The sequence below is a fragment of the Rhinolophus hipposideros genome (genome assembly GCF_964194185.1).
Source record: "Rhinolophus hipposideros genome assembly, chromosome: 2".
In the NCBI taxonomy this organism is placed as follows: domain Eukaryota; kingdom Metazoa; phylum Chordata; class Mammalia; order Chiroptera; family Rhinolophidae; genus Rhinolophus; species Rhinolophus hipposideros.
The window spans coordinates 109,593,082-109,615,615 of record NC_138048.1 but is presented as its reverse complement, the minus strand read 5'-3'; the positions used below and the strand labels follow the sequence as shown (position 1 = coordinate 109,615,615).

Sequence of the window (22,534 nt, the reverse complement as noted above, 5' to 3'; positions counted from 1 at the left end):
AGAGAAAACTGAATCACTCAACACGAAGTCTTGGCTTGGGATACCCTTTATTTAAATATTGACTTTTGAAATGGGATGAAAATTGATCTATGCCATGCTGCCCCGTCTGTCTCGCAGCAGGTTAAGTGGCGGCCGTGCAGTCTTGTTGGTTAACCAGTGCCGTGTGGTTGCTGATTTACAGCCCTGGTCATTTTTCTGCTCTGGGAGTACATTCCAGGAGAACACATACTGAAGGGAAAACTAGTTTCAAACTTACCTAAGTAAAAGTGAGAATTCTTCCCATGTGACCCGTTTATAAACATTTGGATTTTACCTGGGGGACTTCTGAGCCAGTTTCCCCGTCTCTGTCTCTACAAGGGGGCTGCCTCCCCGATCGTTGAGGGTCCACAGGTGAAAGGGCAGGAGCTCTGCAGGCGGCACGCGCTCGGCAGGTTCCAGGAGCCGGGTGCAGGTCAGGAGCAAAGGCGGGGACCTCGGTGTCGGGGGTGGGTGTCGGGTGTCAGCGTGGACACTGCGCGCAGGCCTTGGGGTGCCTGAGCCGGGCGGGGCGACGCCCACACTCTCCCCCGCGCTTCCCGCGCGCTCCCTGCCCCAGGGGCCACGGGGAGGGGCGGCACCCCCGCCCCTGGGAGACCCCCCCCACCCCCCCCCACCCGCTCCGCGCTGGGAGCCCGAGGCAGGCGCCCCGCCCCGCGGGTCCGCACCGGGCCTGGCTCCGCGAGGGCCGCCCGGCCGCGCCGCAGGCCTCTCCGGGCCGGTCGGGGAGCAGCGGAGCGGGCGCCCGCGGCGGAAGCCGGTGGCCCTGCCCCTCAGTGGCCCGCGCGATGGGGGCCCTGGGTCCCGGCCGCTGGGCTGCGGCGGCCTCCGCCGGTGACTGCGGCCGGTGGCCTTTGGCCCCCGAACGTCTGGGGCCTTAAACGGCCGGCTCGGGTCTCCACGGGGCCTTGTGTCATCTGAGCATCTCCGAAACTGGGCGAATTTCCAGCAACCCCGCCGGACGTGGCCCCTCGGCCCCGGGACAGCGCGGCGGGCGCCCACGGTGGCGCCCAGGACCGCGACAGGACTCGGACGGACGCGAACCACGGGGACTGCGGAGTTCCCAACCTGAGAAACTCCTGGGGCGAAGTGGGGTGTCGGGCCGAGCCCGGAATCGCGGGGGCGCCAGGGGAAGTGATGGGAGCGGGGGCAGCGGCCTGGGAAGGAGGTTGCGAAAGCTGCGAGTTCCCCAAGCACGCGCGTCCGAGGCGGGTGACGGGCGCAGCCCTCGCGGACTGTCCCCGACGGTGATCTGGTCACCGCCCGCCGGGGCGGCCCGAGCCCCCGCCATCCTTCAGCTGCGTTTCTTTTCTGTCCTGGCGACCGGCTCGCGGCTCCTGCAGGGCGGTGTTCGAGGCTTTGGGTCCCTTGGGTTTGCTTTTGTGTCTAAGTAACTTGATTTATAGTAACATCGTTTGCTAATGATAAAGTTAATATGCAGCTATCCCAGGCGGTTTGGCAACTAGGGAAAACTATTTCCAGTGTTAACCCCCCCCCCCCAGAGATGCCAGCAGTGCCAGGATCTGGGCAGAGCCTGGGCCAGCCCCTGTCTGCGTCTGTGGGTCCTCTCCCGCAGTCAGGCAGCCTGTGCAACTTGGGCTTTTCATTGTTGCTCAAAGTGGAAAGGATTATGTCCTCCTGGTGACCACCCAGCACACAGCACAGGGTCTCAGCCCCGTCCACCCCCTGGGCCCAGGGAGACAGCGTTCGGGCTGCACCCTTCAGGAGGGCAGAGCGGGCAGCACCACAGCTGTGTCCAGGAATGAGCCTACATTGGGCTTGGCTGAGGTGAGTGGGCCAGGTGGGAGGGAGGGTGAAGTGGGCTTCTCCGCAGATCTTGCCGGGGACAGAGGCTGGGGGCCGTGTGAGAAAATCCTGCCAACTCTCAACCCGCCAGAAACCCACCTTCTCCGGGGGTGGCAGGGCACGTGCTCCCCCACCACGAGGCCTTGGCTGCCTGGCCTTAGTCTGCAGCATCCTTCCTCCTTCCTGCTCTCCACACTCAGAGAAGGCTGGGAAGGGGGAGGAATTTGATTCCTATCTACAACAGGCAAAGAACCCAGAGCAGAAAAATTAGAGTGCTCCCCCAGGTTCAAGGCTAAAAGGTAAAGCAGAAAATTCAATGAGAAGAAATTTCTCTGTAAGTCCACATATAGACCTTCCCCTCAAGATAAAAAATCTGCTGTGATTTTTCCACTGGTTCATGATCACTGGGACTGCGTCTCATTCTTATTTTTATTACTCACTGGAGTCTTTCATTTCTCGGCACCTGCTGTGTGCCAGCCCTTTGCACAACACAGAGTGGGATGAGGGATGAGGGAACTGAGGTCTAGAGAAGGAAAGGGACCCAGTGTCCTCAGGGTGCCCTTGGGCCCCAAGTGCCCACTCCATCTCCACCCTCAGCCTCCCCACAGCTAGGCCCCTGGGGTGAGAGGGGCCTAGAAAGCACCAGTGGAAACCTAGTCCCTTAGCCCAGGGTCTGAAAGGGCCAACCTACTCAGATTTCAGGGGCCTCTCATCCCCAAAGATGGCCCACGGTCAGCGTTGGTGGAGACCACTGATTGAGCAGGACATGGCAATTTGAGAGAGAGGAGTGACCCAGACCTGGGTGAGGGTTAGGTGGCCCCACAGCTCAGCCTGGCCTTCGTGGTGCATGGTGGGAATGGACTGGAGGGGTGGGAAGGCAGGCCCACCTCCTGTTCTGGAAGCTGAGGCACAGCTCCCCACATCCCACCCACCCGTTTCTTCTCCCAAGCGAGCATGTGTGTGGTGGTTGGATTTTGCTCAGGTATCTCCTCATTTACTGTGTGAGTGTTCTGCATTGCTAAGCAGAAGTAACATACTCTGAGTACATCTTCCTTCTACAACTTTCTGGTTTTCCCCCAGAGTTGATTATTTGCTTAACTTTCTTGCTTACTAATCTCCTTTGAACTTGAAGCCATGTCTTCTGTCCCCAGTCTGTAACACACTTTTCAATGTGACTTTCCTCATGGTCAAGCCTGTCAGTTAACCTCTGCATTCTGGTGAGGGTGGGGGACTCAGCTCAGGCCAAAGGCCAGCCCCCTACCCCTACCCCGACCCCTGCCTCTGGCCTCCCCTCTGTGGGTGTGTCAGGGAAGTAGGAATGCCACCTCTTCAGCTCCCTCCCTTGGAGGGAGGAAGCTGGAAAGAGGAAGGCAACTGAGAAGCTGTGTGGAGTGGGGCTGGGTGGGAGGAGAGCCTGGGGCGCTCGGGCCAGTGTTCAGGACTGTCTGGCTGGGAGTCCCACGCATCTCTTCTCTCTGGCTTGGGTTCCACTTAGCCATCTCCATCACCCAGGCTGGGCAGCTTTCTGCCTGTTTCTGTGGATTGTTAGGGGATGGGGTGAGAAAGAATTTAGCACAGGCTGGCAGTTTCCTGCTCTGTTCCCCCACCCCCAGGACAGTGTGCCTGCTGGGGGGTGGGGGGGTGGGGGGGTGGGGGGGCCCACCCCCACAGCTGCCTCTGACAGTTCCTCCCAGCCCCTGCCTCCCACAAAAGGAGCCACAGCTGAATTAACATTGCAGGAGGAGGAAGTCACTAGTAGGGACAAATGTTTTTTAAAAAGTAAAGATGGGGGAAGGTCAGAAGAAGATAGGTTGTTGAGTTGCAGGTAGAGTTTACAGGCCAGCTTGGGGACAGCTGGCAGAGGCCAGAGAGTGAAGGTGTAAGAAGGAGAAGCTGAAAGCTGGAAAGTGCCCTCAGCAGCCTGGCCTCCAGGGGAACGCCCTCATGTCACCTGGGGTGAGGTTGCTTCCTGCCTTTTGAGTGCTAAGTGCTGGGTTGTGCTTCCTCTGAATGTCTGGGTTGGGGCTGGACCCCAGGCCCCTCTAATAATGGCTGGACCAGGTATTCCCGCCTTGACTCTCCACCCTTCATCCAGTGAGGCTGAAATGCTGCAGCCCCACCCAGGAATCTCTGTCAGGTGAGCCTGGATCCCCTTGCCTCACATTCTCCATGCTGGAAATGAGACAGTTTAGTTAACATGTTGTTAGGCAGACAGGAAATATTCCTGGTGAAATAAGCAAAAGACAGCCATATCCTGAAAATCCAGGTTCTGGAATGCCTCCTTCACTCCAGGACAAAGATATGAGAATGCACCTTGAGGTTAATAAATTATCTCTTAAATCCCTTTTGGCCAGATGAAGGAGCAGATCTGATAGATAGGGATGGGTTTGTTAATCCCTTTAGGGTGGGCAAACAGGACAAACCTCAAAGATTAATTCAATTAGAAGGCTCCAGCCCCTTTCCACAAGCAGGCAAGGGAAGGATAAAAGTAAGAACTTTTGCCTCAGTCACTGGGTACCCCCATTCTGGACCCCCTCCCACGCAGGAGCTCTGACCCTTTGCTTTCAATAAACTATCCTCTTTTTTTGTTTTTAAAGATTTTATTGGGGAAGGGGAACAGGACTTTATTGGGGAATAGTGTGTACTTCCAGGACTTTTTTCCAAGTCAAGTTGTCCTTTCAATCATAGTTGTGGAGGGCACAGCTCAGCTCCAGGTCCAGGTGCCATTGTTAGTTGCAGGTGGCGCAGCCCTCCAACCCTTGTGGGAGGTGAACCGGCAACCTTGTGGTTGAGAGGACGCACTCCAACCAACTGAGCCGCTCAGCTCAAGATGCTGTGTTCAATCTTAGTTGCAGGGGGTGGAGCCCACCATCCCTTGAGTAGAACGGGCAGCCTTGTGGTTGAGAGCCCACTGGCCCATGTGGGAATCGAACCAGCAGCCTTTGGCGTTAGAAGCACGGAGCTCCAACGCCTGAGCCATCGGGCCGGCCCTAAACTATCCTCTTTTAAAAGATCAAATTCCTCACCTCTCCTTGGTCTGTGTTTCCATTCTTCTGTTTCATAAAACACAATCCTGGCACAAAGAAAACATTCTATATCAGAAATACTTCTTACCTCAAACCATCACAAAGGAGGCCACCTCCTGGGCTATCCGGCTGCCTGTTGTAGGGACCTGGCTGGCTGAGAAGCAGAGCTGGGGGAGCCCAGCCAGCGTTCAGGACAGCAAGGAAATGAAAACTGCCTGCCTCTGGCATCTCTTCCTCAGTTCTAAGTTCCCCTGGCTGTCCCCTGCAGCCCCACACCTGGATGTCACCCTGGGGGACCCCTCTCATTTTGCTTATGTTCCTGCTGACTGGAACCCTCCCTAATGTTTGGAGGGCTCAGGCTCTGTGGCTTCTGGGCAACCAGCTCAGTGTCAGGCTGGCACAGGGCGTCCCCAGTGATACCTGATGAAATGCAGGTGAAGTCCTGATGTTCCAGAAGGACTCCACGAAAGTGACTGCAAATGGAATTTCTACAGGGGTGGTGGTTGGGGGGGGTTATTCCCAGACTCCTCTTCAAAATGAGATCTTGTCGCTGAAATCCCTCCCCCAGCTGCAGTGTCTCTTTTAGCAGGTCACCTGACAGACAGCATTTTTTACACCTCTTTTTTCTTTTTAATTGTGATGATGAAACACACATGAAATAAATGTAGCCATCTTTACCATTTTATGTGTACCGTTCAATATTATTAGTATATTCACATTGCTGTACAACCAATCGCTAGAACTTTTTCATCTTGCAAATCTGAAACTTTATACCCATTAAACAACTTAATACTTTTCAAAGTTAAGAAAAAAATTTTTTTTTACTACTGAAAATTTCACATATATACAAAAATAGACAGAGGAGTTTAAAGAATCCAAACGGCCCCAACATTGGCTTCAGCCAATCATCACCCACGGCCACCTCTCTTGCTTGCACCCTGCGGTCTGCCATCCCTCCCCACCCAATTGTGTGGAAGCAAAGCAGAGACATCAAGTCATCAGTCCTATTTAAACACGTAACTAGAGGATGGGGACTCGTTAAGATGAGCATGAGACCTTCGTCACACCCAAAAAAGTAGCAGTAATGTCATACTGTCCATGAATGTGATTGGTTGGTATGGCTCTTAGATTTCTGTATCTAGTATGTGACCTGTGTTTTGTCTCTCCCCCTTTCTCGCGCTCTCCCTAACTCTCTCTCCCTCCCTCCATCTCTCTCTCTCCCTCCCTCTTCCTCTCCCTTTCTCTCCCTTGAATCTCTCTCTTCCTCCCTTTTACCTTCTTTATCTGCCTTCCCCTCTCTCTCCCTCCATCCCTTTCTCCTCCAGTTTCCCTCTCCCTCTCCCTCCCACTCCCTCCCTCTCTCCCTCTCTCTTCCTCCATCTCTCTCTCTTCACCTTCCCCTCTCTCTTTTCCTCTCCCTCTCCCTGTATCACTCCCTTGCTATCCTTTGTTCTGGGAAAGCATCAGAATGAACCTCGCTACAGGACCGTTTTCCTCCTGCCCAACCCCATGCAGAGGCTCCATCTGGCTTGCTCTCGGGCTGATACTTCTGTTGTGTGCGTGTCTCCTCTCTCATCACTCCTCTCTCCCCTGGACACGTGCGGTCACATGGGTGTTGGGCATCCACGTGTGTAGATGTGTGTTCCTCTCCCCACCGCCTTACGCCCTGAGCTGACCCCTCATCCCGCGCGGATTGGCTCTCCAGGCTTTGTCCTTCTGCTCCTTTTTATCGCCATGGATGAGAGTTCATCCCCAATACCCACCCCAGTTTGCTTCTTCTCTGGTGGGTGCACTCTACCCTCTGGGTGCTGGGTCTGCAGCCAGGTCCCCTGCCCAGTGGTTCCCCACTCCCTGCAAGACACAGCCACCTCCTCGGCATGTGGGTGAGTGGCTCTCTCGCTCTGGTGCTACCATGGACCCCCTTCCTGTAGTTATCCCTCCTTTCACATCCCTCTGCTTCTGGCTGTGACGTGCACAGTGAAAGGTATCTCCCATCTGGCTTCTACAGGTGTTCCTGACCTCCCCTCTTGGGAGCCCATGAGGGGGAGGGAGGGTTCATGGGCCACACGTGGTGCAATCTCTCACACGTAACAGCTTCCTCCCAATTGTGCCCAATTGCAATTGAACAGGAAGCCTGCACCGTCAAGGTCTCTGTTGGCCAGTGTCCTCCCAGACGTGCCACAGAACCAGCCTGGGGAGAGGGCAGAAGCTCCTGCCAGCCCAGCCGGAAGTCCCTGCCGCGGTCACCAGGCCATCAAGTGGGGTGAGTGAACCGGGCCCCTGTGTCTAGGCTGGTCTCAGTAACAGGGGCAAGTTCAGCCGGTGGCTTTCCCCTGGGTGTGGCTGCAGTTCTAGGTGGCCCAGCCCTGGAGGGGGCCCTGTGGGCCCTGGTCCATGTCACCTGCCCTGGGATTGTCCACTCCAGGCCCCTTTACTGAGATCAGTGAGGGGCAGAGCTGTGCGGACTCGTGGAGGTGTCTGTAAGAACCCAGGCCTCAGTTTCCAGGTCGATGTCTCCCAACAGCCACAGACACTTGTCGAACCCCTGACATGGGGGCTGGGAGGCCTGGCAGAGGCAGGAGGAGACTGGGGGCAGGCAAGCCCCCTGGCTGGTGGGTGCAGAGCTGGGCAAATCGGGCTGTGGAAGAGGGCAGTGGGGCCTCGCCAGCTTCTTCCTCTTTCTACCTGAATCAGCCCCGGTCCTCTGTTCACGCCTGCACAGCTGCCTGGGCTGGTCTGCCCCCAGTCTGTGCCCATGTGTCTAAGTGTGCGTATGTGTGTTATGAATGTGTACGCAGCGTGGTTTCTCCGTGATGTGTCCACTGCTTCTCTTGGTTCCTCAGTGGTTCACAAGCTCAGGCCTGAATATGTGAAAGCACTGGGTGACAGTTGAGTTTTAGGTGGACAGGCATTAGGTGTGTGGTCTAAACCTCCCACAACCTGGCTACTGGAGGCCTGTCCCACCGTCTCCTGGGGTGGGGATGGGGGGCATTGGAGCCTGGTTTACATTGAGACCCGACCACACACTGCTGTGCCCTCCTCCAGCCCACCTCCCCCTGGCACCCAAGCCCTGTGCTCTTACCTTGACTGATGAGTGTTTATGTTTGTGCGTGTGGGGTCCGCACTGCTGTCCCCTGCTGGTCTCCCTGCACCTGCTTGCTGGTGGGAGGCCATGCCCACTGCTCCCCCCCTTGGAGAGCGCCTGGAACCACAGGCTGGGGGGGGGGGACAGCGTGATGGGAGGGGCAGGGGACAGTGAGTCCTCTCCTGGCCAAGGGTGTAGGGTCTGTGTGTGCAGTGAGGTCGCCAGGTGCTGGGGAATTGCAGAGGAGAGCTGCCGAGAAGCTTCGGGGTCCATCAGCTCCGTGACGCAGGGGCCCTCACCCCACGAGGGCTGCACTTGGCCACTGCTTGTCTGGGGACTGTGCCAGTGCTGCCCCGCAGCCTCAGGGAGTTCCTTTCCAACAGGAGGTCCTGGCATAGCAGAGCCTGAGCCCATCCGGAGCAGGACACAGGGCCTTACTCTGTGGATGCCTGACCTTGGGGGCGGGGGGGGGGGGGGGGGTGACCGAGGGCTGGCCCCGCCCAGGCCCTGTGGGGTCTCACTGCAGCTTAGCATGTGCCAGTGAGCAAACAGATGAGACAAGCTTTGGCAGAGGGGAGTCAGGGTCTCCCGAGTGCTCCTCACAGGGAGAAAATCGAGGCATTTCCTGAGGAGCCAGCTGGGCAGCCAGATGCCTCTCCAGTAGCCTCGAGTCTCTGTGCTGAAACCCGAGTGGGTGCCCTGCCCGGCAGTGGTCAGCTTGCCCGTGCGCAGCAGGCCTGCAACAAGACACATTTATTACCTGGAGATTTCGTCGTGAGGAAGAGACTGTCCAGTGGTTTTCAGAGGTTCTGCTGAGGAGGCACGCACTGTCCAGGGGATGGGAGCTGCAGGTCTGCATTCTGTCCCACCCTGGAAGAGCGTGACGTGAGCAGGCCGCTTGGCCACCCATCTGTGAAGTGGGAGGGCTGGGCTGGGTCAGCCCATAGTTCAACTCCTCCAACTGACTCTATAGTCAAACGTAGAATTCAAAACTCGCTGCCGGGGGATGGAGGTGTGGGGACATGTGGGCAAAGGGTACCTGTGTCCAGAGGGTTCCCGCAGGGGCAGCTCAGTCCCAGGCTGAGTTCTGAGGACTTGGGATAGGTGCTTGCCCATGGGCAGGGCAGCAGTGAGCCCTTAGCGACATCATGTGGCTGAGGCTCCCACCAGCTCTGTGGAACACGTCTGGAGGGCTTACTTTTGTGCACACCTGTCACTTTGTGAGTGTCCCCAAGTGCTGCCTGAGGTGACGTCATGGGGCGGCTCGCTACATTTCACAGATGAGAACACTGCCTGCGAGGGGTTAATACCTCTTGTGTTCACCCAGTGGGTAAGGGGCCTGCCTGGCCATGCTGAGAACCCCCAGTTCTGAGGCTCTCAGTCTCTTGGTGGTGATGTCCAGGTGACACCCACCAGACAGGCTGGGTCGGGGTGCTAGCTGTGGTCACTACAAACTGGAACTGGAACAAAGCTGTTCAGTTTGTCATCATCAAACCTCACACCCTGCCTGCGACCGTGGGGTGGGGCCTCAATCGAGGGCATGTGCCAAGCATGCTCTGCGGAAGACAGGGGACAGTGGGTGGGGCAGGTGCCCGAGCTGCAGACGGCCCTGTGATCTTGAGACCCAACTTGTCCCAGACAACTCGGGCCCCTCACTACGTGTGGGCTTCCTACCAAGTGGGCTAGCTGGAGTCTGCATTTGGCTGCAGCCGCTGCACTGGGGGGTAGGGGGCCTGAAGTGAGAGGGGTGCTGCTCAGTGCTCCTGGGGGCAGGAAAGAGCTCTCCAGCCCGTTTTCTCCCAGTCACGGGGTACTATAGGCAGAATGGGAGCCCTTGACTGGGCTGGTGATTCCAGTTGCTTCCACCATTCGTGTGGGTGTCTTGAGGATGCGGTGTCACAGGCCGCGTGAGGCTTGGCAGTCACAGCCGATGCCCAGAGTTGCCCAGCCTGTGACCTGGGCAGGCCTTTGTGCTTTGGCCCTCGGCTCCCACCTCTGAAGCTGAGGGTGTCCAGGCCACTCACCCTCCCAGCAGTCGAGTAGCAGGGCCCCGGGCAGTCAGGGAGCAGGCAGAGCCCAGCTTCCGCGTGAGCCCCTTGCGCAGCTTCTTCTCAGCACAGAACACACACAGCCTGGGCTCGAGAAGGGCATCGAGTGGGGTCATCTGGGCTCTGTGGGAGGTGTGGTGCCGCCGCCCACAGCCGTGATGGGGTGACGAATGGGTGCAGCTGTGCCCTCGCGCCCTCTAGAAGCTGCACAGCAGGAAGCCACCAGGGCCCCCTCACCTCCGCTCTCTGTGGGGTTGTGACACACCCTTGGCAAGTTTCCCTGACCTTGGTTCTGCGGAGTCAGGGTTCTCCAGAAAACAGAGCCAATATAACGTGTGTTGTGAGTGTGTGCGTGTGCGTGTGTGGGGGAGAGTGTACGTGTGCATGAGAGTGAGTGTGTGTGTGCATGAGTGTGTGCAGAGACAGATTTAGTTTGCAGAATTGGCTCAGGTGGTTGTGGGACCTGGCAAAGCCAAACTCTGCAGGGCAGGCCTGAGACCGAGGAATGTGTCTGTGCTGCGGCTGGAGCTGGAAACCTGGTGGAAGCAGGAGTCCCTCCTCCAGGGACCTCAGACTTCTTCAGGCCTTCCACTGACTGGGCGAGGCCCACCCACGCTACGCGGGGCAGTCTGCTTCACGCCAAGTTCAGTGGTTCAGTGTCAGTCTCATCTGAGAAACGCTTTCTCAGCAGCATCTACACCAGAGTTTGAGCAAATACATGGGCACTGTGGCCCAGCCAAGTTGGTACATGAAGTTCACCACGATTGCATCCTTGTTTCTCTGTAACGGGACAGGAAGTTGAGGCTCAGAGGGTTGACATGGCCTGTCCACAGTCACTCAGCTGCTGGGTGTGGGTTTGAGAGTGTCAGCCCTGGGATCAGGCTGATGCGGGCTCCAGTCCCGGCATCTGTCCTGGCCATGTGGCGTGGGAAAGGGACTGAACCTCTACAAGCCATCCTGTGCAGGGGAGGGCAGGCACACTGCCCCCTCACCGCCCCATGGATGTGAGTGAATTAAGGCCATGAGGGTAGTGTCTAGCCAGGCCAGCAGGGCGGGTGCTGTGGGCAATGCCCAGTCGTGTTACTGTGGGACCCACAGTCCTGAGTGGCTGTCCAGGCAAGGACCAAGACCCACTGGTGGAAGCTCCCTGTGAAGACTGGCCGTGTCTGCCGTGACCCCCATCTCTCCACGTAGGGCCTCCCAAAGCTAATGACCCCCACCCAGGAGGTAGTCCCAGCCTCTTCCCCTTTGGCAGGAGCTGTGGGGTTGAGATGGGGGTCGGGCCTCTGGGATGCTCAGATCCGGCCAGTCTGAGATGCAGAGACCTGCATGCCCATGTGGTATGGTTGAGCTGCACTGGAAGCTTCCGGGGAGAGGGTCACCTGAGGGTGCTGCAGCCTGGGCTACAGCTAGAAGTGGTCTGAGGGGCTTCCTGGTGGCTGAGGACCTAAGGCAGGGGCTGCGGCCAGCCGCAGGGACAGCGGCCAGCCGCAGGGACAGCGAGGCCTCACCAAGCCAGGCCCATGCCTGGGAGGGACCTGCCTGAGCAGCAGGCCACTGAGTGCACGCCAGCTGGGGACACGTTCTCTGCCAGCGCTCCAGGAGCTGGGGGCACTCACACAGTCAGCTCCTGGGAACAGCGCTTCCCCCCAATTAATTTTAAATAGTAAGGATGTGGCCATGTGGGCTTTCGAGCGTGAGGGAAATTCAGTGGGAGTGTGGGGGTAAGGGTGCTGTGAGGTCTCGGCAGAGGTCAAAATCCCAGTGCCCAGAGAAGAGGTGGGCAGACACCTGTTTAGTGAATGGATGAGTGGGAGAGAGAGTGAGTGAGCCACCTCTGAGCAGGCATCCCAGCAGGGAGGTCCCTGCCACCTGGCAGCTGTCTCAGCTCTTCCCACCACCATGGAGTAACCGCCTCACAAATGCTGGCAGAAGGGACAAAAGACTGACAGCATTTGGAATCTGGAGAGCAAACTTCAGGGCAATTCATCAACCACCATGAAATTCAGACTTTTTTAGGTGGATGAATTTAAAAAAAAACCCAAAAACATTCCATATGTTTATTGTAGAATGATTGGAAAATGCAAACAGAAATAATGAAGAAAATGAGCAAACCTCGCAGTGGCACCACCCCGACAGAAACCTGGGAGGTTCGGCACATTTACCTCCTTCCTGGCGTCTCATAGCCCCTTTCTGCCGTGGAAACCGAGCTGTTTGCACATCTCGTTGCTGTGCAGCAACCGGGGGGGGGGGGGGCACCAGAAATGTTCAAAACATTCTCTACTCGAAAGCTAGACCAGCAATGTAGTCACTTTGTTTGTGACGCCTGACCGCGTGCCGGGGAGACTTTGGCCAGCCGGTTGTGTCCTCCTTTATAAATTGTCTGTGCCAGCCACAGCCTTTTCTCTGGGCTGCTTGCCTTTTGTTAATCCATGTCTCAGATCTCCTTGGAGGTGAGGATTACCACTCGGTCACCTTTTGCATTAGATAGTACTAATTAAATATTCTCATCAATTCAATTTTTTTATGTACCAATTTGTTGTTTCAGAGTCATCTATCTTCTTTACCTTTTTTCCCTCAGGTTTCCTTACTCTGAGATACACATTCGTCTATTTCTTTTATCATTTTGTTTCCTAAAACTGAACGTACCTGGCCGTGGTGGGAAGGGGCGCCGTGCTGGCGTGCCCCTGACAGTCACCAGGCACCAAGGTGTGTGGCTGCTGGCAGAGCACCCTTCCCGGGATGGCGCGTTTCTGCTCAGCCTACTGAGGCCACTGTCCAACCCACTCTCTTCCCTCACTGGGCCCCAGGCTGGGTCGTGGACCCGAAGCTCCTCAGCATGTTCACAGCCCTGTAAATAACACATGCCTACCTTTGACTCTTCCTTTCAAAACTCCTTGGCGATTGTCACACATTTTCTCTTCCAGGAAACAGGTTTCGATGCAATTATCAATTTTTGCTTTTTTGTTTGTTTTCTGATTTACCAACTTCTGCCCTTACCTGTGAGTTTCCTGCCTCTGCTACCAAAGCTTTGCTGCTCTTTCTCTCACTCCTGGATCCTCCATGCCTGGGCATGTGCCATCATCATCCCTTTTCACCCACAACTAAAGCATTTAAGGATCGGCCTCATGTCCCCAAGGGGACAGAGGGTCCAGCACCCTGCACACAGGACGTTTGCATCACCTTTTCTAAAGTGTGTAAATATAAGTTTGATTTCCTTTTTAACTTAAGAGATAGTCAGCAGTGTTTTAAAATTTTTGATTAATGTGTGTGGTGGGAGGTCTGTTTTTATTCCATTTGGTCACCAACTGTGGCCCTTCAAATTTCCACTCTGGGACTTCACCAACGGTGATTTAACAGCTGTGACCGTGTCTGCAGGAGCCTGGACAATGTCTCTGTGGCACTGGACGGTCAGCGAGCTGTGTCCTCTCGGTCCCCTTGCCCTATGTGTCCCCTGGCTCAGTCTGGACCCCGAAATCTGAGGTGGTGGGTGACCCCCTGGAGCCGAGTTCTGTCCGGTTCTCTTTGGTGTTGATATAGAAAAGATAAAAAAGATCCTGACACATTTTGGTTTAAAAAGGCTAAGGTCTCTCTTAGACCCATTGTGGACATTGGCTTTTTTCCTCCATGAGACAGCATGAATCGTCCAGTCCTGGGGTGAGGAGGGACCCCCGCATTCTCTCTTTTCACTTTCCCACAGGCTGCACGATGCTCGCTGCTCTCCGTTACTTGCTTTGGCACTTCTAGGAAGTCAGGTGGGTTTATTCTCTGACCCCAACGACGGCAGTCAAGGGCAGGCTCCCCTGTGAAGTGCAGACAGTCAGTGAGGCCAGGGACTCGGGTGGCCTTGTCTGAGACTTTGCACTTTGGCCAAAGCTGCGTCTCTGGCAAGAAGCCCTATCTGACACCAGCTTCTTGTCCTGACTGAGACGCTGTGTTTCCCTCTGCTTCTTGCTCAAGTGTGTTTGTTTTCTAATGTTTCCTCTTTTTCTTATCTTTTACCAAATATGGATATTTTTTCATGTGAGGGTGTGTGATTTGGAAGGAATAGTCTTTGTTTTTCTTCTAATGCTCTTTTCCGTGTCTCAGAACCTGACTTTAGCGCTTTGTCCCTTGTGAGATGGGGCCCTCCTTAGCTGCGTTCACTGGGTGGCTGGGTGCGGATAGGACGGCGCCTGGCGCAGGGCCTCAGGAAGCTGGCTGGTGCAGGGCACTTGGTGATGCCACTTCCTGAGTTGCCTTCCGTTGCGCCATCTCTCCCCTGGTGGGGAGGAGCGAGGTCCTCACAGGCTGCTGGGTCTGGGGTTTCTCAAGCCGCCTGACTTGGGGTTTTGTACCTTGAGTCTTGGTGAGGGGCTCATCCTAAATCTGGGGAGATTGCAGCCCAGCTGGTGCAGAGGACACCCAGGCGTCAGATGGCGGGGGAAGGGGGGCATCGAGACATCAGAGGACCGCTTGGGCAGGAGCTCCCCGGGCCTGGGCTTAGGTGGCCGGGCTCGGACGCGTGCCCTTCCTCCCTCCTTGTCCTGCCCTCTCTCCTCGGCTCAGCCCTGGGTCTCCCCCTTGCCCACTTGCTCTCACACCAGCTGTCCTTGCTGAGTCCAGGGCCTGCGGGTGCCAGGTGCTAAGACCCCTGTACACACGATTGCCGTCCAAGCCAGTCCTCCCAGAGCGGGGCGCAGGCCCGTAAACCCCATCACGCAGAGGAAACCCACAGAGTGAACCCTGAGGCAGGCCTGCTCCCCCTGCTGGACCGGCAACATGTGGGGACGGGGCTCCCTGCCCTCTACTTGGAGCAGCCTCAGCCCCAGAAGTGGGGGTACTATCCTGAGGCCGACTGGGCCTTGCGCCCTGGAGCAGTGCAGGTCAGCTGAGGGTTCAGTGGGCACACGTGGGGCACAAGCCCTGCTGTCAAACTTAGGGCGACCCAGAAGGAGAGCTGAGGCCAGCCAGCCTTGGCCTGAACCCCGTGGCCCACAATGGGGCAACATGGGGCTTTCACAAATGGGGGGCCTGGAGTGAACTGAAATTGCCTCCCTGGCTGGCCGCTACTATGACCCAGAAGCCAGAGCAGGCAGGAGTTCTGCTTTTGACCCAAACGGGAGGTTTTGATATTTCTGGGACCTGAGTATAATATTGTGGGGAACAGGGAGCAGGGTCACCTCCAAAGAGATAGGAACTTGGGGCTGGGCAGGAGAGCAGAGGGGAGGGCAGGACCCACCAGCGGGGCACACCCAGAGCCCCTTTCAGGGAGCATGCACACCCACAACTCACAGGCCACAGCAGGGACCACCTGGTCCTCAGCACAGCAGGCCCCAGGCGGACCCCACGTTGGATCCTCTGCCAGCCTAGGTAGACCGACCCCAATTAGGGCCCCACGGCCCCCCCGCTGGCCCACTGGCATGGGGCAGTGTGTTGGGGGGCACGGCGCCCCGGGAGCCTCAGAAGCCCGCTCTGGGGAGAGTGGCTGGCATTCACATTACATTTAGGGTGAATTGTGTTGATCTTTGTTTCCTGCCTGCTGACTCCTGCCTAAGAGTTTCCTTGTGTCACATCAAAGCCACAGCCAGCTAGTTCTCAGCCTTGGCCCCTGCCCTCCCAGGAAGCCAGCATGCATGTGCACGACGGCGTGCACATGGTGTGATTGTGTATGCGTGTTTGTGCATGTGTGTCACTGGCAGGAGGCCCGGTGGGCTCAGGGCTATGGCAGCCCAGCCGCCCGACTCGGGCCCCTTTCCTGCCGGCGGGCAGCCCCCTTACAGGGCAGTCAGGGAGACTGACCTCTACTGGCCTTACGAGCTAACGCCCCAGCAGCAGGCACAGACCTCCCAGCGCTGCTCCCGGCGGGCGTGGAGGGGCTCCACCGGCACTTCGCCCCAGAGTCTGGGGTCCTGAGCTGTCACCAAGACCTCTCCCTCCACAGGACATGCTGCGTCAGCACTCCCTGCTGCTCACCCTGGCGGGTCTGCTGTGCCTCAGGTCTGGTGAGTTCTGCAAACATTCTGGTCTGGGAAGGGTCGACCCCTCCCTGGCACCTGGCAGACACATGCCCCTGGGTTTGTCCCGTTCTCCGCTGGGTCCTCCTGCTGACCTTCCCTGGCCAGACACCCACTGCGTGCAGGCTTGGTCATCCATCCGTCCCACCCCCCATTGCAGCCCCGTGTGCTGGCTGGCTCTCCATGTGGGAGCCCCGCCCACAGAGCCCGTCTCTCTCATCCCCAGTCCTCTCCCAGGAGTGCACCAAATACAAGGTCAACACCTGCCAGGACTGCATCCAATCGGGGCCTGGCTGTGCCTGGTGCCAGCAGCTGGTAAGAGCCTCCCGCCTGGCCGGCCAGGCCCGGCCTCCCACCTCCTGGGCTGGACCCCTTTCTCTGCCTCTGAAACTGTGGGCACGCAGGACCATCACCAGACTCCTTTCCCAGTGTGGTGGGAGCAGCCCAGGCACAGGGTTGTCTGAGGGGCAGACAGACAGGCCCTGTCCCAGCGCAGCCTGGAGGCTGACTGAGTGACGATGTGCTAGGTCCGGCCGTGCTACAGCGCAGCGCCTGGGGCCCCTGAGGCAGGAGGCAGGGAAGGCCAGCGGCATGTGTGTCCCGGGGAGGTGGCAGGTGGTCCAGCCCTCAGAGTATGGACAGCAAGTGCAGAAGTTCCCTACGAGGACCCTCACTCCCTCTTGTCTTCAGTCTTCTTATGTGTTAGGGTGAGATCCCTGGGAAGGAAAGCAAAGGCCCAGCTCAGCCAGGGCACAGGGTAACTCCTTGTCCCTGAGTCACAGCTCCTGTCCCAGGGCACCCTCCTCCAGGAGAGACACCTCCCCGGGGGCCTCAAGTCTTTGGCTACATGCCCCTTCTCCTGGGGGGCCCTGAGGTTCTGCACACACATTTTTTAAAACTTTCCCCCCCTTTTTCCTACCCCCCCACCCCGACTCCGGTTCAAGCCGTTGTCTCTCAGTCTAGTTGTGTAGGACACAGCTCCCTGGCCCACGCTGGTGTTAGGAGCCTTGCACTCCCCCCCGGCTGAGGCAGTTGGTCGCCGGTCGTTGGTTGGCCGCTTACAGCAGCTCACGACAGCTCTCGCTGGCTGCTGGCCACTCATGATGGCTGCCAACCATCAGCCACTCGTGGCAACACACAGCAGCCCACAGCAGCACACAGCAGCTCATGCCAACCTCAGGCTGCTCACAGCAGCCCAGTTCCAGGGAGAGCTGTTGTTCACAATCTTAGCTGTAGAGGCACAGCTCACTGGCCCATGTGGGAATCGAACCAGCGACCTTGACATTAGGAGCACGGTGCTCCAACCACCTGAGCTACCAGGCCGGCCCCTCATTGACTCTTTCTAATGGCTTCTGATGTCAGGAGAGTTTTCCTTCTTTTAACCTCTCTCTCTCCCTTCCTCCCTCTCTACCTCTCTTACTCTCTTTCTATGTCTTATACCATGTTTCCCCGAAAATAAAACCAAGTCTCTCTTGATAAACAAAGTACAGATATGAATATGCTTTCAGCAGCTACTCGTGTCAGCTTGCCCTGCCCTGGGTGCAGCTGGCTCTGGCCCCGCGCCAGGACCCACCCACTGTGGTCCTTTCTCTTTCCTGCCATGTTAGAACCCAGGGAGCCTTTACAGGGGAAAAGTGGTCATGAGGAAAGCACCCTGGACCCAGGACCCCCTGCTCCACTTGGGCCCCGTTCCCTCTGGACTGTGAGGGATTTGGCCCAGAGCCCTAGCCTGTGTTCCAGGTACCCTGAGGTACCTCCATGCTGCCATGCAGGCTGGGAGGGGACACCCGAGTTCCCTTGGGAGAGAACCACTACCTCCCATAAAGGCTGTACTGATGGAAGGGTAGGACCATTGGCTGGACACTCAGTGAGGCTGCTCCTGGCTCTGGGCTGTGGAGGGTTTGCCCAACGGCCGGCCTGGGCTTGACACGTTGGTTTTCAAGTGTTTTCTGCTGCTGGAGGACAGGTGTGGTCTGGGAGCCTCAAGGAAAGGCCGTCTGGGGGTGGGGTGTCTCCCGGGGGTTGTCTAGGCCTCACCCTGTCCCCGCACCACAGGGACATCTGTGTCGCGGAGCAAATGAGGGGGGTCAGCCCTGTATTTCCTCCTGCCTCCTCCTGACAGCTGACTCCCCACCCACCCTAGAACTTCACAGGGCCCGGGCAGCCTGACTCCGTTCGCTGTGACACACGGGAGCAGCTACTCTCCATGAAATGTGAGGCTGACGAAATCATGGACCCCAGGAGCATTGTTAGGAGCCAGGACAACCAAAAGGAGGGTCAGAAGCAGCTGTCCCCACAGACAGTGACGCTCCACCTGAGACCAGGTAAGCTTGACCCCTGCTGGGGGTCTGCAGTTGGGGATTGAGTCTCTTTTAATCCCATGTCCTCTGTTCTTTGTAAAAGGGAGAAAAAGCATCTGGAGAACACCGTTCTCCCCCTCCCAGAAGGCTGGTTACTCTGGCAGAGTAAAGGCTCTGAGAAGTCCTGTAGCCAACGGCCTGAGTAACTGCTTAAACCAGTGTTGACCAAACCGACTTGCCCCCCCCTCCCTCCCGTCTCTGTGGCAGGTCAGGCAGCTGCGTTCAATGTGACCTTCAGGCGTGCCAAGGGCTACCCCATCGACCTGTACTATCTGATGGACCTGTCCTACTCCATGCTCGATGACCTCATCAACGTCAAGAAGCTGGGGGGCGACCTGCTCCGGGCCCTCAACGAAATCACCGAGTCCGGCCGCGTCGGTGAGGCCGACCCACTCAGTCCTGTCCCAAATCCCACGCGACCCTGCCACTCACACCGCTCCCCGCCCCACGTCCCGCGGGGCAGAGCCCTGGGGGCCCCGCACACAGGGTCCTGGGGCCGAGGGCACACCCGGGTTCTGGCTCTCCCGACACTGCGCACACTCCCTCTCCTCTCTTGCCTTCTCTTTTTGTTTGTTGTTTGGTATGTTCAAAAGGCAATAGTCCTACAGTGGCAGTTATTAAAAAATTAAAGACCACCAAATCACATGATTAAAGAGACAATCACGGCAAACACACAGGCTCTGAACGCCGGGCTGAGGGGCCTCCGTGCTGCACAGCAGGGTCTTGTTGTCAAAGTGTGTCAGGCACATGAGTGTGTAAGGCAGCAGGGCACAGCCCACTGTCATCTCTGCCTCCTTCCAAGCTGCTTCTCATACGCATACACGATCACACACGTGCACATGCTTAGACACAGAGCTGCACACTCCCACGCCCACAGCCTGTCTTACCTTTTTCCCTGCCCTGTACGGGGGAGGGGGAGGGACCCTGGGGCTGCGCCCTGTGGCCCCAGGCCTGTGGCTCTGCCCTCCCACCGCTAGTGCCTCCTTCCCGTCTCACCCCACTCACCCCACCCTGCCGCTCAGGCTTCGGGTCCTTTGTGGACAAGACGGTGCTCCCCTTCGTCAACACACACCCCGAGAAGCTGAGGAACCCGTGTCCCAACAAAGAGAAGGAGTGTCAGGCCCCGTTCGCCTTCAGGCACGTGCTGAGTCTCACCGACAACTCCAATCAGTTCCAGACAGAGGTGGGGAAGCAGCTGATTTCTGGGAACCTGGACGCCCCCGAGGGCGGGCTGGATGCCATGATGCAGGTCGCCGCGTGTTCGGTAAGGCCCCGCCACAGGTCTCCCGACCTGAGCCCACCGTCACCTGGGGTCCTCTTAGGGACTTAACCAGCCCTGGGCCCTGCCGGTCACCCACAGATGTGCTGTCCTCTGATGGGGAAGTCAGGCAGATCATCTGAAACCTAAATGCGAGCAAAGGATCTTGCAAAGCGAGACCACTGAGTGGCCGGGTCCTGGTGGTTCCTGGAGCACAACCATCCCCGAACTCTGGGCCCCTCGGGACACAGGCGTCTTCGCCAGGCTCTGCCATGTCTCATGGCCTAGGTGGCCTTGTCCAGCTTGCCCCTCACCCAGCCACACTGCCATTTCGGTCCACCCACTGCATGTATCATGGAAATGGTACAGTGGCACCAACGACCTGTGTTTGAAACCACATGGTCCTGGCCTCTGGCTTCCAGCCCTCCAGCTGCTCTGGGGTCACTGGCGTGTTGTCCCTGCATTACAGACACATTCACTGTGACAACATGTGTGTTGCAAACATGCCTGTCTCTCCTAGCCCCTGTTTCGGAGACTTAAGATTTCTTCCTCTTTTGTGTTGCATTTACATCGTGATAAACATTTCTATGAGTATTTTCTTTCCTTCTTCGCCAATAGTTCCTTAGGACTTCGTCCCAGGTCTGCACTGATTGGGCCTGAGAGGATGAATGTTTTTAGTATAAACACATGCTTTTGTTCCACTCAGCGCCCCACACCTTTACTTGGGCATTGGGAAGTTGTCGTCCAATCCCCCACCCCCACCCCCCTTCGGTGCTGGAATCTGGACCAGACATGGGGGCCCTAAGTTGAGAAGCTGGTCCTGGCCTGGGTCTTGTCTGTGGGTCCTCCACCCTGGGAAACCCAGGAGTGGGGGGCAGGCACGACACCTCACCTCCTCTCCTCTGTGATGGCCCCATGGGGAGACTGAGGCAGGTAAGCCCGCCATTTCCTTCTCAGAAGGAAATTGGCTGGCGTAACGTCACACGGCTGCTGGTATTTGCCACGGACGACGGTTTCCACATCGCGGGCGACGGGAAACTGGGTGCCATCCTGACCCCCAATGACGGCCACTGTCACCTGGAGGACAACATGTATAAAAGAAGCAATGAGTTCGTGAGTGTCTCCTCCCCGGAGTCCTTGGAGGGAGGGGCACATACAAGGGACTGGGAAGGAAGGTATCTGTGGCTCTGCCCAGGGGGACCGGAGGCCAGGTCACTCCAGACGCTCTGACAGAGCACAGCTGGGAGTGCAGAAGGCCGGGAAGGGGCCTGCCCTCTGAGCGGAGGAGTTTTAATGGCACAGAGAAGTCAGACATTCCCTGCTTTGGGGCTGCAGCATGGGCCTGAACCCCCTCACAGGAGTTTTCCTGGCCTGCTGTGAAATGATGTTCTGTACCATGAAATTGTAAACTCTGGGCACTGCAAAGGACTTTAGAGGTGGTACAACTCAGGGACCTCTACCCCAAACCCACAGACTCTCGGGGAGGGTGCTGGTGGATAGATTTCAGGGGTGCATGACTTGGAGAGGATCAATGTAACATCGGAGGTTTGGGGGAACCTCTGCCTGAAATTTAGAATGTCCTTCGATTATGAAACTAGGTGCCCATGCTGAGGGCGGTGTCTGAGATTCTGCCCCAATAGTGCCCGAGGAATCCCCAGCACCCCACAATGTGGGCACCTCAAAATCATGCTTACTCTCGGCTCTACTTCAAGTGTCTGGGAGTGATGACCCACCACTAGGTTTCTTCAGTGCCTAGATCAAAAGCATATTACAATTTTAAAATCCCCCAAACCATGCCTCCATCTCACTGATTTCCCTCACAATCCTACTATTTTATGTATTTGTCAACATCGTTCTGCGGAGCCCACCTCCTGCACGTGGAAGGGCTCAGCCTCTGGGCCCTGGGCAGTGGTTTCTGCTGGGTGGTGTCGACGGGTGGCCTTGACGGCCAGGCCCACCCTTGGGGTGACTAACCGGGCATCTCCCGTCCAGGATTACCCATCTGTGGGTCAGCTGGCACACAAACTGGCCGAAAACAACATTCAGCCCATCTTTGCTGTGACCAAGAGAATGGTGGGAACGTACGAGGTGCGTGGACCCGTGGCCTGGAGTGACAGACAGGGCGGGGCGCAGCCATTTCAGCTGCGTGATGACAAAGCCCAGTGTCACCAAAAGCTGACTCTGCTTCCTTTTGCCGGGCGGGCGTGTGGGCTGAAGGCAACACCGGGTCATGGAATTGGGAGCATGAACCCTGCTGTTGGGGAGCCCGAGGCCTCTTTCTGCCATGTGCCATGTGTGTGGATGAAAGAGGATTGATCCCCAGTCTGAAATCCTGGAAGAAATCGGGTGTGCTGTACCATTACACCAGCGAGAAGGAGCCCTCGGGGGGTGATGAACCGGAGGTTGCTGAGGTTTCCGGGGCCCAGGGTTCCAACAGTGATGCTCCTGTCTTCTTGCCTGACAGAAGCTCACCGACATCATCCCCAAGTCGGCTGTTGGGGAGCTGTCGGAAGACTCCAGCAATGTGGTGCAGCTCATTAAGAACGCCTACAACGTGAGTCCCACACTGCGTGGGTGGGGCCTGGGCGCTCAGTGCTGACCCTGCTGGTCAACAGAAGGGTGGTCTGGAGAGGAGAGCCCCTGCCTCCTATGGGCCACCCTCGGGCCTTCAGAGCTTCTCAAAGGGCAGCTGTGTTCTCTCTTGTTGGTGGCATGGTAGGTGCCACTCCAGACCCTCTCGTACCACTCCCTTCTCTGAAACAAAAGCGCCAGGTCCTCTTCCTGGTGGCTTCACAGCTCGCTGGGAGCACCCCATAAATGCTGATGCCACTGAATTAAGTTAGAGCCCTGTTGAGAAGGTTCTGATGGCTTCTTGTACCCTCTTGGAGCCCTAAACCCCCAAACAGGCCACGTGCACCC

At 57.3% G+C, this 22,534-nt stretch overlaps 1 protein-coding gene across 8 annotated transcripts in view; it reads left to right on the top strand.

Annotated features, from left to right (window-relative positions):
* Positions 1-206: 206 nt before the first annotated feature.
* Positions 207-22,534, top strand: part of ITGB2 (integrin subunit beta 2) — a 28,531-nt gene continuing 6,203 nt past the window's right edge. Inside the window, exons 1-12 of one of the 8 annotated variants that reach the window (XM_081027625.1) lie at positions 207-266; positions 358-451; positions 1,663-1,824; positions 6,998-7,131; positions 15,925-15,985; positions 16,224-16,312; positions 18,141-18,321; positions 18,565-18,735; positions 19,380-19,621; positions 20,573-20,728; positions 21,608-21,703; positions 22,080-22,169. In XM_081027625.1, coding sequence (XP_080883751.1) covers positions 15,928-15,985; positions 16,224-16,312; positions 18,141-18,321; positions 18,565-18,735; positions 19,380-19,621; positions 20,573-20,728; positions 21,608-21,703; positions 22,080-22,169 — 1,083 coding nt within the window. In that variant the 5' untranslated portion in view covers positions 207-266; positions 358-451; positions 1,663-1,824; positions 6,998-7,131; positions 15,925-15,927. Of the gene's footprint in view, positions 452-1,655; positions 1,825-6,997; positions 7,132-13,701; positions 13,757-15,752; positions 15,986-16,223; positions 16,313-18,140; positions 18,322-18,564; positions 18,736-19,379; positions 19,622-20,572; positions 20,729-21,607; positions 21,704-22,079; positions 22,170-22,534 lie in introns of those variants that run through there. The other 7 variants (XM_081027624.1, XM_081027626.1, XM_081027627.1 and 4 more) reach the window with 7 other exon arrangements.